Source organism: Gymnoscopelus braueri (assembly GCF_963280865.1).
Source record: "Gymnoscopelus braueri genome assembly, chromosome: 2".
NCBI lineage: Eukaryota > Metazoa > Chordata > Actinopteri > Myctophiformes > Myctophidae > Gymnoscopelus > Gymnoscopelus braueri.
The window spans coordinates 44,333,980-44,349,615 of NC_137604.1; the positions used below are offsets into that span (position 1 = coordinate 44,333,980).

The 15,636-nt window shown below is 41.8% G+C and overlaps 1 protein-coding gene across 3 annotated transcripts in view; it reads right to left on the minus strand.

The window, feature by feature from the left end:
- Nucleotides 1-15,636, minus strand: part of LOC308075092 (protein kinase C alpha type-like) — a 184,179-nt gene that overhangs the window by 64,836 nt on the left and 103,707 nt on the right. For all 3 annotated transcript variants that reach the window (XR_013932157.1, XM_080414714.1, XM_080414713.1), the window contains exon 7: nucleotides 292-448. Coding sequence is in view for 2 of the 3 variants with exons in the window: in XM_080414714.1 (XP_080270840.1) it covers nucleotides 292-448 (157 nt within the window). In the remaining variant the exon portion in view is untranslated. The remainder of the gene's footprint in view (nucleotides 1-291; nucleotides 449-15,636) is intronic.

A 15,636-nucleotide genomic window follows, 5' to 3' on the forward strand; every position in this document is an offset into this window, starting at 1 on the left:
TATTATCCAAAATAATTAGGATTTAGTAGTTAATTTAGTAGGTAAGTAGCTCAGTAGTTAATGCAAACATACTATTGTTTTAAAATGTGCAGCACATTGGACTAGACCCTATGACACATTAGGAGTCCATTAGTATACGTACATTTAGGGCTAGGCCAATGTGTTTTTGGTAAAATTATTATTTTGCATTTCAGTGGCAAAAATGAAAAATGATGACAATGAAAATGTCCATCACGAGCTGCCATGGTGATGACCCCTGGTGTCACCCTTTACCACTACCCATCAACTCACAATTTAAAGGTTTCATTCCAGACGGGATTGAGGCTGGTACGGATAGTTTTGGTCTTCTGCTTGGTCTCATTCTTGGGGTCTGGTATGAGCTTGAGCTTCACGTAGGGGTCAGACAGGCCGTTGGGGTCCATGGGAATCAGATTCCTGCCTTCACTCACTGAGGGAAGAGAGAGACAGCAAAACGGCAACAAGGTTTAGTTCTTGTACGGACTTATTGTAAGCACTCAAGCTTTTTTCATGTTTATCCTTTTAACAGATATGTACAGTATGGTCTCACGTAGCCAGACAACTATTTCACAATCTCCGAATGCTATATAGTCTGGAAATACACCTCTCAAAATCCGAGAGAGGAAACTGGCACTTCCGTTCACGAATATATATTTTAAAATATCTTTACATTTTATTTTATAATTTCCATTTTTGCTAAGCAGCAAGCTACTTAGATGATTTTGATTTATATTAGGATAAATTTGCACGACAGTAAAGACGAAACGGAAGTGGGGAGGAGGCTTCACATCCGGTTTATATTTTAATCATGATTAGAGCTTCCGAGTCCCAAACTGTATGACCGGAAACATTCGAAAATTGTGGGAGGCAACAGTCTGGCCACGCTTGACTATGTACAGTATAATTGTGCAGTGTTTGGTCAACAGAAACATCAATGAATCGATATTGCAATACAAATAAATATTTGTGTACCGATTTATTTTAGCTCATCAAACACTGAATGGACAAATTAATGGTTTATAACCACACAAAAGACCGTCTCTGACAATGAAATAAAAAATAATACACATCCAGGGAACAGGTGTAAGGCGTGTCGTGGTCTAATTCATGAGTGGGAGCCGACTCTCCCCTCTCCCTGAGTTTCTGTATTTAGCTGTTCTGTAAACAATGACCGACATCCGGGACTTTAGCACCCCATTAGCAGTGAACCATGGGGCAATGCCGGACCTGGCAACTGCATGCATGCATGCGCGGGATCACAGGCACAGACACAGGCTTGGATGCACACTCTCTAGTTTGCACGCACACACATACTGTACATGCATAGAAAAGAGAAAGCACTCATGGAAATTAGTGCTTCACACACAGCTGCACACAGACACACACCCAAAGGGTATTAATGCACTCACACACATACAGAGGCACGCACGCACGCACACTCGCACAGTTGCAAATGCGCAGAGTATTTCCACAGAGACAGGCTTAAGGCTTGCCAGGCAAGCCCTTGTCCCCCGGAGACCTTGGAATCTCCTCATGTGGCACTGCCCATCACACTACAGTAGTGATGATACTAATAACTGACCTTTCACCTAGAAGGGAGGCAGATAAGTATAATCCGTTTGGATTTGGATCTAACTGATGTACACTTTGTCTCAGACTTTCAAAATGAACTCCTGGAAACACCGAACTGGACTCTTGAACACAATTACTATACAGTATACAAAATATTTGAATAGAAATCTTCACAAACAGTAGCCGCTTTATTATATACTAATGATATACTAATTTCAATTTAACATGGCTACATCCTTATTATTTGACTCTTGATTGGTACAATTTACATTATGCTGGCCCTGTGCAAACTTTTTTTCCTTTTCTGCTCTTACCACCTCTGGCAGAGGGCGAATGTATGGAAATATGAACAAGTTTCCCAACTTCTTTGCAGTCTAGAACGGGAGTATTGTAATCGCTGAGTCGCTGTGGCTCGCCCTCTAGGCAGCCTGCAGTATAACATGGGGATTTAGGGCCCTATCTTGGGCAAAGCCTTACCCGTTAGCCTTACCCGCTACCCGTGAATAAGGCAGCTGGCACTGTCCCTAAACGGTATCTTACGGCCGCACTAATATCGCTATACATTATGCCAACTCCGTTATTTGCGCCTGGAGGTATGCCCGTGGGTTGTTGCGCTTTCCCTAAACATGGGAAACATGACCCGGACATTTCTGTGTGGAGTTTGCATTTTCTCCCTGTGTTTGTTTGGCTTTCAAAAAAGAAAAAAGAGAAGAAAAAAAGAAAATCCATGTTAAGGACACCTGGAACTGGAACTGATCCCAAGAGGGATCCACTCCGTGACTGCCCTCTGCTCATAATAGTTACAGTAGGATGGGTTAAATGCAGAAGATACATTTACCCACCTGGATCAATAAACCATAACTTGAGTTAACTAGGACGCCCGACTAGTCGGGCTTCTTCTGTCATTGACATTGACCAGTTATGCCCTGGACAGAGATTCTGCAGACAGAGATTTGGTGGCTTATAGAATATCGTCGGTGTCCGGGACGAACCAGCTTTCCATCCATTTTCAGCTTTTTTTTTTTTTTCATAAATCAACGCTATTGAACACCCTTTACGTCTGTGTAAAAAATCAAAACATTTGAACCAATGAAAAGTATTAAAAAGCGCCTCTGACGAAAACTCCCAACTCCATTGGATCCTCAAACTGTCCGTCAAAAACAAACAACTCCCCCCTCTCCTCTCCAATGCTGCTTTTTCACAGCATGAGTAGAACTCGCTGCGCAGTGAGCCAGGAGGAGGATCACGTAAACACACTCCCCGTAGTCTGTTAAAACTATGCAGTGTACCTGTTTATCAAACTTAGCACTGACGCTAATGTTATGAAAACAAGTAATTATATTTCTAAAATCTATGAAGTGTTTAATGAGGAGAGCAATGTGACAAGAAGAAAGGCGTTCATAGCATTTCTGTCGCGCTGAAACCTCTCCCTCAGCAGTGAGTGGAGCTATTGTTTGGACAATAACTCAATTTCAGCTTGATTTCTGCTCGTCTGAAACTACTAACTCCACTAGCGCTGGGTAAAGTGTTGATTTACCCGCGATTTGGGTAAAGTGTTGATAATATAATGACACATGCAAGTATCTGACAATATATAAAGTCACTATACCAACTTTGATGAGGCAGTATTGATTTGTTTTAAAAATATAAGGTTTTCTTCATTTCCTGAAAAACCTTTTTTTTTGTTTTTTTGTTTTCTCGTTTCCTGAACAATGAGCGTTTTGGAGTTAGCGGTTTCAGGCTGGACAGCAGAGATATAATATAAATAATATAATGATGATAACTGAGTCATCTGCAAATTCCAATTATGTGCCTATCTTTATGTGGACTTTTGTAATCATTTGTAAAAAAGTACAAGAGGATAGAGAGCAAAACCAACAGATCAGGCCAACAATCATTTATTTTACATTGACTGAGCTCTTTGTGATAAAAAATCCATTACCCAGCCCACAAGATTAAAATCCAACCCAAAGTTGTCAATATGTTTCCCAACTGAAAGCTTACTTGTTGAATGAGAGTTAAATGAATGATGAAAATCAATGAAGAAAATCAATGAAGGGCAACTTTGAGTTGTCCCATAGAATTCTTCTGTTTGCTAACTAGCAAATGTGTGGTGGTACCCCCTTCAACCACATGTGAAGAAACAGGTGAAACCAATCCTATCTTTCACCTTCTCTGCAATTAGTCAGTCTTTCCTGGAAAGTGGAAAGTTGCTAGTCTCCAAATGGTTTACCTCCTGACAGAGTGGTTAAGAAAGTACTGTAAGTATGCCGAAGTAGCTATTGTCAGTATCAGCCTATTGTGCCTGGATAGCTCAGATGGTACAGTGCTCACCTTTGAATTGTAAGGTTCTGGGTTTGACCCTGGGCACCACCAACTCAGCATATGAGTAGCTTGGCTTGGATAATTAAGACTTGTGGTATAAGTACTGGGAGCTGACGGTAGGTGTGGTGCTCCACCTCAGCAATCCCAGGTGTATAACACATTGTAAAGGGGATATATGCCCTTGTTGCTCGGCTCAGAGTGGGTGTGGCAACAAAAGGAACAATCCTGGGACCAGTGGACCAATTTGTGCCCTATCACTGTTTAACCAGTTGGCTTCTCGATGAAAATCGTGTGATTTACAGAATGATCTAGATACGTTCACGGTTTTATTATTGCCAATTTATTTGAATAATTATGCATGCTGTACAGTGCAACAAGGTACAGTGTACTTGCATGCCTGCATGAATCCTCAGTCTATTTGCATGACAGCAACTGTGAGTATGAATGTGAATAAAAAGCACTGTTGGTGGTGTGGTATTCAAAGATAGATAACTCTTTGCCTTTCATAACTCATTCATTATTAATGACTAAACAAAAATTGCTACAACTCTATATGGCCACACAGGGCAGTGATGAATAACTGATCCCTGTCCCTGTGCAGATTTTAATGAGGTGATCACGTACTGTAATACTTGTGTCTATGGGACTTGTGGAGCACTGTGCGACTTTAGGGAGCAAACAAAGCTTTCTGTCATGTTTGTGCTGTGCCGTATGAACAACTGAATATTGTGTTACTGTTCCAAACATCCAGCCTTCAGTTAACTCCTGCTATGGTACTATATAACTCATATAATACATGGAACTGACTCTTGTCAGTGAGTTATACAGGACATATTAAGCTACAATAACTTTATATCATGGCACAGAAAGATATATAACAAATACATAATATATAGATTATACAATGCTTTTGAAGTGCCATTGTGGTCTCAAGGTAGGCAAAGTATAACTTTAGCTAGGATACCATTATAAGGTCATTTCCAACGCAATCTCCTCCCAACAGGCACAAGTGTAAATCCAGTCTGGGCCTGTAGGGGGAAACCTAGACTACATAATTATTAATTCTGTTGTTTTCTGTTGCTGGGACCACCCAGCTTCAACTTTATGGTTTCTCTTCATCTCCACCTCCATAATACAAGCTAATGATGTGTCTAATGTGTATGTGTATGTGTATGTGTATGTGTGTGTGTGTGTGTGTGTGTGTGTGTGTGTGTGTGTGTGTGTGTGTGTGTGTGTGTGTGTTTGTGTGTGTGTACTCGCGCGTGTGTCCGTGCATGTGCATGCAAGTACACACGTGTCACACGTGCAGTGTTCCCTCTGTCCTGGACTGAGGAGGCTAAATGGCTAAATATGGTAATCAAAGTCGTTATTGGGAAGGATCAGGAAAACGTGATACTTGGTGGGTGTTTGACACAACATCTTCACAGCACTTGTGAAGAGCTCTAAACAGCCTAGACGCTCTCAAGGGCTACCCTCAAGTGTCATGTACCCGTCTCTTTGTCATTGATATTTCACTCAAAGATGGATACACACTCATAAATAACACGCACATGTTAGGACATCAGCAAGCAGGGCATCTTAACTGTTGCTTGGAAACACAAAACAGGAGCTCTTCCCACAGCACCTTATTTAACCCATTCAAACCGGGAGAGCATCTTTGTCATTTCAGATTTTAGCGATATATCGTCTCTGTCGGGTGGAAACCTCATATGTCTAAAACTGTTACTTTTCAGGATTCAAATTCAAAAGTAGCAGATCGACAAGCTCAAAACGCGTCGCTTTGCGCCGTGTTTCGAGCTTGTAGACTTGCTACTTTTGATGCTTTTATGTGACGCTGTAGTATGATCAAGTAGGGCGTTCATTTACAAAAAAAAAAAAAAAAGTTAAAATATGGAGATACAAGGTTTCTGCCTGACAGCAACGGTATATAGCAGCATACCTTTTTAAGAAAACTGTTTGGATTTAGAAGGCATTTGTAGGATCGGTCATGGAGAGCAATTTGTTTAAATCGTTTAATTCCCCTGCTCTAAATGGGGTTCAATTTGACCACATTTTCTGCCTCAGGTATAATTAAGAATATAATTAACAGGAACAGCACCAAACTTCATGTTCATTACAGCACTGTTTGATTAAGGACTTCAGGGTCTAATAATAATGGCGTCATCAATATGATATGAAGGAGACCGGGCCTTCTCTGTTGCTGCCCCTAGACTTTAGAACAATCTACCATCACACATCTGTAATCCAACCTAAAGACCCACTTTTTCTCTCTGGCTTTTAGCTCAGTCTGAGGGCGATTGATTGGTCTATGTTTTCATAATGACTACTGTATGAAATTAACTTTTCATACTGTTTTAATCTTGATGTCGTTGTTTTTCTTGATTGGAAAGCACTTTGGATCAACTACAAATAAAGGTGAATTGATCAATCAGTCTTGACCAAATATGGAGTTGGGGACATACTGGCCTCCAAGTATGGTTCCAGACTGGCCATAGCCTGGAGGGAGAATGGATCTGAGATTTAAAAAAAAAATCCCTCCCTCAAACATGGGCCAATTGTGTTCGTAATACGGCATAGCAGTGGCAGCCATTTTGTGGTGCCACAGATAGAAATACCATTAATTTCCCCCATAGAGATTTCCGTCGGTCATCAAAATTATTGGCTTAGGAATGCGACAAAAACTAAAAAAATCCCCATTAATTCAAGGCTTCATTGGGTGTGTAAATGATAGAAAATAAGCAATTTTTTGGGAGAACTACTCCTTTAAGCCTGGAACCAAGCCATCCAGGCTCTAGGTCAGGGATGTCAAACATACGGCCCGCGGGCCGGATCAGGCCCGCTAACTAGTTTAATCCGGCCCGCGAGATGATTTTGCAAAGCATTAAAAAAAAATAAAAAAAAACTTTTTTTTTTTTTTTTTTTTTTTGTGCCAAAAATGTTTTAATAGTTTTTTGGCCAAGTCTACACCTGCAACCACACGTAACTTCCACTTTTTCTTCTTCTTCCTCGTCTTTGTATTGGTATTGTTTGTGTTGGAGCGCCTCAGTGCGGCTGCAGAGTTCATGTGAAACCTCTTCCAGAGAGAGATAGAGACACTAGAAACTTTGCTGGAGACACAAAACAAACTGTGTAGACTTGCCCCTTCGAAATAAAATGTATTTTGGCACAAAAAAAAATAAAAAATTCTTAACGGTTATCGATTAATTAATCGGTAAGGCCTAACGGTAAACGGTTAATAAAATGTCTCCATTTGGCCATCCCTATTTGTGAAGTTTACATTTTCAGAATGTGATTGTACTAACTAAGACTAAGTAAAGTAAACAAAGAAAACTATCTGAAGTTGTTGTTATTGTTATTATTAGTTATTATGCCATGATTTTACCGGTCCGGGTCCGGTACCGGTCCGGTACCGGTCCGGCCCTCTGGCCCTCTGGCCCTCCTCCATGTGGCCCCTGAGCTAAAATGAGTTTGCCATCCCTGCTCTAGGTGAATCATGACCATAAAACATTACGGTTTTCAAATATGTTTTGACACAAAATCAAATGTTTTATGGTCATGATTGCCGTATAGACACTCAACAAAGCCGGAAGCACCACGGTGGATTCGAACCTCTAGACTTTACCACTGTGCCATCCAACACCCAAACCTACCATGCCTACTTAACTTTTCCCATAGCATCTCTAGTGAACTTTTTTATTCCATTCCGTCCTCAGGCCTCTCAAGTCTACCAGTCTAGGTATTTGGGCTGTTCCAGAGTCTAGGTTATCAAGCGGTGATCCATGCTCTATAAAGTTTATATCACACCTTAAAACCCATTCTTATTGAACGCCTTTCTGTTAGTGTTCTGTTCTTTCGCCGTTGCTTATTATTTTATGCTGTTTTTATAGTAGCCTACAGTCTACATACTCTGTAGCACCTTTATCCAAAGCACTTTACAATGTGCATTACATTCCCATTTACACACACACACACACACACACACACACACACACACACACACACACACACACACACACACACACACACACACACACACACACACACACACACACACACACACACACACACACACACACACACAGATGGCAGGCGCAACAACCTGCCCAGGCGGCTGCTCTGTATTTCATTTTATTTCCTTTGGAAAGGACTTTGTGTTCCTTGCTTGATAAGCGGCGTATAAATACGATTTATTATTACTATCTATTCTCATCTCTTGTCAGTTGATTCTCTGAGCTTAAATGGGCTTAAATATGTTGGTAATCTAGCAACAGTCAAGTTGATCAAGGACTGGAACATTTCTCTTCTGTATTCAAACCAAAACTGCTGTTGTTGTTATTGTCTTGGAACATTATATAATAAATGATTTATAGTACCATGACAGAGAATAGATTTATTTAGTTTTGATATATTACAGGAAAGGGAAGTACCAACAAGACATCACAATCGTTTCTCATCTTGAATGTTATGAGTCCACTTTTATGGCTGTAAAAGTGAACGGCAGATAAATGAAGCATGCCTCATGTAAAGTTGGTAGATGTATAACTACATGAACCCTAGTGTCCCTATATTGGGCATGTCATAATAGGTTAATATAGCAACCCTAAAATACATTGGCTATTTGAAAATAGCCAATCTATAAGCTCACATCTCGACGAGTTGTGATCTTGTAGATCGGCTATCCTAAATTGAAATTGGCTAATGTGCGGGGCGGCCGGTGGACCACCCAGTCACTATGACTCAGACATAACCTTGTCACATGCCCTTATATGGTCATACAGTATACTGATGACATCAAGGATCTCCATATGTGGGGGGGGGACAAGGACTGACAGATACAGATATCCGTATGGGTGTCCCTGGCACAAAATATTTTCAGATGGGGGTCTGCAACCAAATACATGAATTTGGGGGTTCTTGACCCGCCAAAAAGTTAGACAACCTGTGGTATATATGGTTTAAGTGGTTAAGTCAGTGTGCTGCTGTATCACAATGCTAACTGCAGAGATTATGTTGCAGAACTACACTGCACAGAACCAGAGTGGACACTGCATACTGTATGCACAAATAATCTAGTCAGTCTGAAAGACATCTGAAATGGAGTTACAGACATCTACATAGTTTGACAAGATGTTTTGGCAACGAGTGTTACTGCAAAACTAGATCGATCACATGTCTGCTGGACTTCCCAAAAAGGGAAACATCTTCCATTTCTTCTTTGTGTAAGAAAGAAAGAAAGAAAATAAATAATAATAATAAAGACACAAACAAATACAGCACAGAAAACCAAACAAATAAAAGACTAGCATGTTGAAATAGTGGCGGCAGTGTTTTGGTGCGTTCTGCTGAGAAGTGGAACAGCAGGGGCATGGCTGGCAGACTGGGAATACCAATGACATGACTTCTGGCAGCAGGGACTGTGCATTGTCTAGAACTTTTACCCCACAGACAAAGAGAGAGACAGGGCAGAGACAGAAGAACAGCAAGACTCCTGGGTTTATGTCTATATAGTAAACACAAAGATGTCAGGCAATAGAGGGGCTTGGTGGGCAGGCTGTTTTGGTGGGTGGAGCCCTCATGAGTCCAAAGCTGTTACTTTTCAGGATTCAAATTGAAAACTAGCAAAAGTAGCAGATCTACAAGCTCGAAACGCAGCCGCTTTGCGTCGCATTTCGAGCTTGTGGATCTGCTACTTTTGATACTTTTGTGTGACGCTGTAGTATGATCAAGTAGTAGGGCATTAATTTACGAGAAACCTCCCCCACAAAAAGTTAGAATATGGAGATAAGCTGTTTTGGGCCAACAGCAACGATACACAATGTTTGTGCTGAAAAGTGTTTGGTATTGTTCTTCAGCTTGTTCTCAGGGTCACCACCATGCCTTTTGTATGAGGCTGGCTGTCAGTTTACTGTAGGCTACTGCAGACAACTTCCCATACTATGTGGACACTACAGCATTCACACATTAGTGTTTGGATAGGAGCCTCACTGATACTGTATGTGCAACCAAGGAATCCTTCTACAACACACACACACACACACACACACACACACACACACACACACACACACACACACACACACACACACACACACACACACACACACACACACACACACACACACACACACACACACACACACACACACACACACACACACACACACGTCTCTTCTCATGCAACCCTTGTTTAACGTTGAGGTCAAGTATGTGTGTGCTCCACCTACCCGTGCAAACATTACTCCATACATCTTTAAAAAAGAAAAACAAAACAAAAAAACCTTAGGCTCTCTACCCACTCCTCTCTGCCACCCAAAAAAATTGGAATTATAAATACTGTAGTATGCACTGTTTAATATTTTAATGGCATGCCGGGGTGAGTGCTTGACGTTAAAACAAGGAAAAAATAAAAACACTGAATGGATTTTTGCTCCAAAATACTTGCACCCAATCATCATATGATCTGCCAAAGCAGATTCCTAAAATGTATACTAGTGTTAAATCATTATACATTTGGAGGCATGCCACCCTTAACATGTTTTGTTTTATTTGTTTTATTGTGCTCCATTGTCACTTGTGTGTATTCACTCATCAATCAGGATATGGTGACATCCCCAGCCAAGTTTATAAAATGTCTGCTTGATGAATGTCCCTCCACTTTTACAAAGTATTTTTTGTTCCTGCTCTACGAGTGCCTGAAGGTGTCTCCTGCCATGTGATTATACAGTTAGCGTTCGTGTTTCATGTACTGGAATGCATATAAAAAACATGTGATGAACTAACAATCAGATATACAGGTATACAGGTTTCTACTTTGTGCAGAGAAAAACGGTATAAAATGGTCTGTTCTGAGTGCTGACGGTGTTGGGCTCTGATAATCTGTCCTTTATGACAGTTGGCTGGACACTGGCCCTCACAAGCTTACCAAAACTGCAACTCAATCCCACTGTACATGGCCATGCATCGGTAAATGCAATGAGGAGGTTTGTTTTCAAAAATGTAATAGTATCTAAAATGTATATGATTACAGTGATTAACTTTAGCTCAAACATTTTCAAAGTGGGCCTCCAGCCCCTTCACCATGCAACAGTGTGGTTGTGTGTCTGTGTGTGTGTGTGTGTGTGAGTGCATGCGTGCGTGCCGCGCACACATACGTGCATGCATGCGTGTGTGCATGTGCGTGTCTGTTTTATTTCAATTAAAAAACTCTGCATTCCTATTTTGTGCATGTCATTATTGTCAAAATCTTTAAAAATAGCGGATCTACAAGTGTGAGCTTGTAGATCAGCTTTTTTCACACCCTGAGATTATGTCTAACTGGATGTCCTTGGCATGGAAACATTTCCAAACCACTGCTTAGCTTAAGTTAACCTCTGCATACAAAGGCATAGGCCTAGTAGCTACAGTAAGCACTTGAGATTGCAGCCACAGTGGCCCCTGCACTGACCATGGCCCGTGGAACAAATGCACACTGTTACCTACACTGTGGAATAATGTCACCTCTGATTCATAGGAAACGTCATTGGGTTTTAATTCATTCTGCATATGGCAACAAAAAAGGAAAGAGAAAAACTGCAGGCAATTCCACGTAATGACTCATCCTCTGCATGACGTGGTAGAGATGAAAACCGACCAACAGAAAGCGGCGGGGTAGAAGCAATAAAGTAAATGGCAGACCACTGATTAGCACCTGGCAGCCTGCAGATTGAAATCTTGTTTCTAATGTTCCAGCACTGAAATCACCTCCCATCTAGTCTAGCCTTATTAAGATATGATGGAAAAGATGTCTGGGTTTCAGAGAATTCTAAGAGCCAGAACTGAATGGTGGTTTATGACCGGTTTAATGAATCATCACACCAATAATCACGTGGATAATATACATGTAAATGTGACTAGGGGCTTCAAAGAACTCCTGCAAATGTAGATGCAGCAGGAACTGAAGTCCTGACCACAAAGCGAGAATGCCGTTGATGGATGAATTTAAAGATATTCAATTAGTCTTTTAAAGCATTATTATGGAAAACCATTGTTATAAACCTATTGATATGAAGGTAAACAGACAGACAGAACAGAAGAAGACAGAACAGAAGAAGAGTGAAACGCTGGTTGTTACCGAGTACTGAAGCAAATCCCTGCACACAACCATGACTCTGTCACTTCTTTATCACGCCTGCAATTGGTGTCATGTGCGTGTGTGTCCGTGTCCCTTTTTATCTTGCACATCTTATTCATAGAGTAACAGCCTCAGTGTGTCTCAAATATTCCTGTGATCCTATAAATACAACCCTCCAAGTGTAAGACAGAAGGGCTGGAATAAGACATTTTAAAATCTAAGGAGGAAAGTTTGAGACAAGGGTGCACACTGACGGGAATGCAGAGGGACGACATTTTTGGGAAACGGGGAATCATTCAGGCGGGAGAGGAGGGGACAATGATCTCTCCTGGCATTTTACACTATGCGCGGTTCAACGAAACAGAGCGCCTTAACAAGAGAGACGGCAGAAGGGAGGACAAGAGCGCAACGGATGGAGACAGAGGTGAAGACATGGAGACACAACGAAGACGAGCACAGGGGATATTAATGAAGGCATCTGAGAGGAGGGGAACTGGGTAAGACGGCGTGAACCTGAGCGTATTACTCTCCTGGCGACACTTACTCAGACACCTGACTCACTATCAGGTGAAAAGGTGGAGCTGGTGACTCAATGTGTACCAGAGGCGGCATGTGGGGGGGGGTCACCGTGGAGTCTAGGGTTTCGATTCCACCGCGGTGCATCCAGTTGGGCTGAGCGTCTACACGTGCACAATTGGCCTTAATTGTTCTGGGGAGGGAAGCCGCAGAGGGTGGGCGACCTTTGTCACTGCACGTACTCCTAAGGGCTGGGGCAGCACCTGTCAGCGGGGAATGGTGAATGGGAGGAGAAGGATGGAATGCTTTTACATCTTCCCGGTGGGGGCTCCTTGCTGGCAGGTGGCAACACATCAAAGTGTGGGGAGGACGTAATTGGCATAACGAGTAAATTTAGGGAGAAAAAAAAAAAATATATATATATATATATATAATTTTTTTTTTAAATTATAATTTGAGGGAGAAAAAAAGAGAGGAGGCATGTTGTTGTCTACAACCTCCCCAGACCATCAGTAGCGGCTGGCAGCAACAGTGCGAGTATACGGTTTACATTGGCCGGGAATCGAATGAGAAGAAAATAACAGTCAAGTGAAGGTGCCTGGTGAAACGGTGACATGTGGAGAGCGGAGGAAGTGAGAAAGTTTTAGGCTGGAGGGAGAGCAGTGGGTCATTAAATGTGGCCCTTCTGCAGAAGTGGGTGAGTCAACAAGGGAAGGAAGACTAGATGTAATTACAGCTCTGTCTCCAGCTCTCCCAGAGGTTGGGCAGGCTACAAGGCAGCCGCGCGCGCGCGCACACACACACACACACACACACACACACACACACACACACACACACACACACACACACACACACACACACACACACACACACACACACACACACACACACACACACACACACACACACACACACACACACACACACAGAGAATTCTGGGGCTAATTGTTTCGTCTCAGGCAGTTTGCACCAAATCATATTATTTGCAACAGTTCAGGGTATTATCCCGTACTCACAAGCCCAAACAGCATTGTTAGTTACCCATCTCCTTCTGCTATGGATTGTGAATGGACAATAGATTGAGCTGGGACAAAGAAGCAGAAAGGGGGACCGACAGCAGCGAGGGACAGAAGGGAGCTGTGTGTTAGTGGGAATGAGAAGGCGAGGAAGCTATGTGTTCTACAGTATGTCGTCTGGAGATAAACTGAACGGCATTTGTCCATTGTTTCTTTGTCAGCTCCATGCCTCTCTCATAACCTTGCTTCCATCGTTTGGAATCCACGCAGAATCGCAGATATTGTGCTGGTTTCTGCCAGCCTGTTCATTTCTGTCTACAGTAGAAATAAATAATTCTGATATTAAATGCATGAATGTGTGAGTGATTATTGATCGGTCTGTGTTTATATATGTGGGCATACTGTATTATTCAATATTGTACTCGAGGTGCTGTCAATACTAACAAGCAGCAACTTTCTCCACTCGTAACGTCATTACTGTGCAGTTTAAAGGTATCATGACATTCATTTTCACTTTTTTTATTTTCAATGTTTTATTTGGGGTTTTATGACCTCAATTACACCCAAAAAACCTGAACTTAAAACATTCAGTGGATTTTCTGTGGTCTGGGGTTTTCTGAATAATTAGGCTGAAAAGTAATCTGAGCTTGGCCCTTCGACAGTGAGGTCACTGTCGAATAATCCCGCCCACTCTCCTCCTCGCCCCTCCCCTCCCCTATCCTTTCCTTTGGGGGGGCGGAGCAGAGGCGATGATTGACAGGCAAAATCCCTCACCAGCGACACCCGCAGGCAAAGATTTCTTTTTTCATTGCAGTTGAAAAGGCTTTAGAAATGTGAGAGAAAAACACCTGCCATTGATCACTGGAATGGAATTTTCACTTAAAACTTTTTGTACACTTTTGAAGGACCAGGACAAAGACTTTGAATGTGGTGTAAAAGTGAATGTCATTAAACCTTTTAATTCCGCTACCTGTACAAGCTCATATTGCGTCACTTTGTGCCGCACTATGAGCTTGGCTGTGAAAAATAGTTTTAAAGCGAACGCATTTTTAACTCAAATCTTTGCTTCTGGGGGTCCCTGGAACAAAATATGTTGAGATGGGGGTCGGCGGCCAAATACATATAATTTTGGGGTTCCTTGACATGAAAATGTTTGAGCACCACTGATATAGCAACATAAGTTTTTCAGAAAACTGTTAGGATTTAGAAGACATTTGCAGAGTTGGCCTCAGGTCTTAATGGGTTGAGATCAACTTGGTTCAATAAACACAGCAGAATCCAAAACAAGAAAGCAGAATTAAGCAATCAAACTCACTGGTGCAATACAGCAAATACAGACTTTGTTCAAATGCACTCAGTGTCTAGCATGTAGACCTCATTTGAACCGAGTCCCACTGATCCTGGACTTCTAAAAAAAAAAATACTGAACAAAATACTTCCCTGTAAGCCAAGTTAAACAGGCCATCTGGTCTGATGACAGCTTGTTTCTCTGTGCACTCAGATGGGTCAAATAAACCTCAACCTTCTTATCCATGGCAATACGAGACACTGTGGCTCTGTGTACACAGCTTAGCACTCCCACCCAGTCCGACAGGACAGGACAGTTTGCTAGTGTTTTGTCAAATTGCAGTGCATATCCTGAAATAGCATGCATGTGATGTCAGATTGGTGCATGTGTTCTCTCAATTTGATTGTGTCCAATTTGCAGTGCATTGGCCTATCTCAGCCACTTCATATACAAATGTGTATGTGTTTGTATATATAGGCCACACTCTAAAAATCCTGAGTGTATTAGGGAAAAAAAGACCCATAAGGGTTCATTATTAAACGCTCACAGTTAAATTAACGCAGATATTTACACTGTGCATAGGCTATATTCCATCCACCCTTGGAGTAAGAGTGATCCATATGTTTACTTCCATCCCCTATGTCAGTGGTTCTCAAAGTTTTTCAAGTCAAGGACCCCCCAAATTAATATGAATTTGGCCACGGACCGCTATCTGAAAAGGTTTTGAGCCAGGGACCCCCAGAAGAGACGATTTATGTGAAAAGAAATCGAAATTATTAAAAATGTTC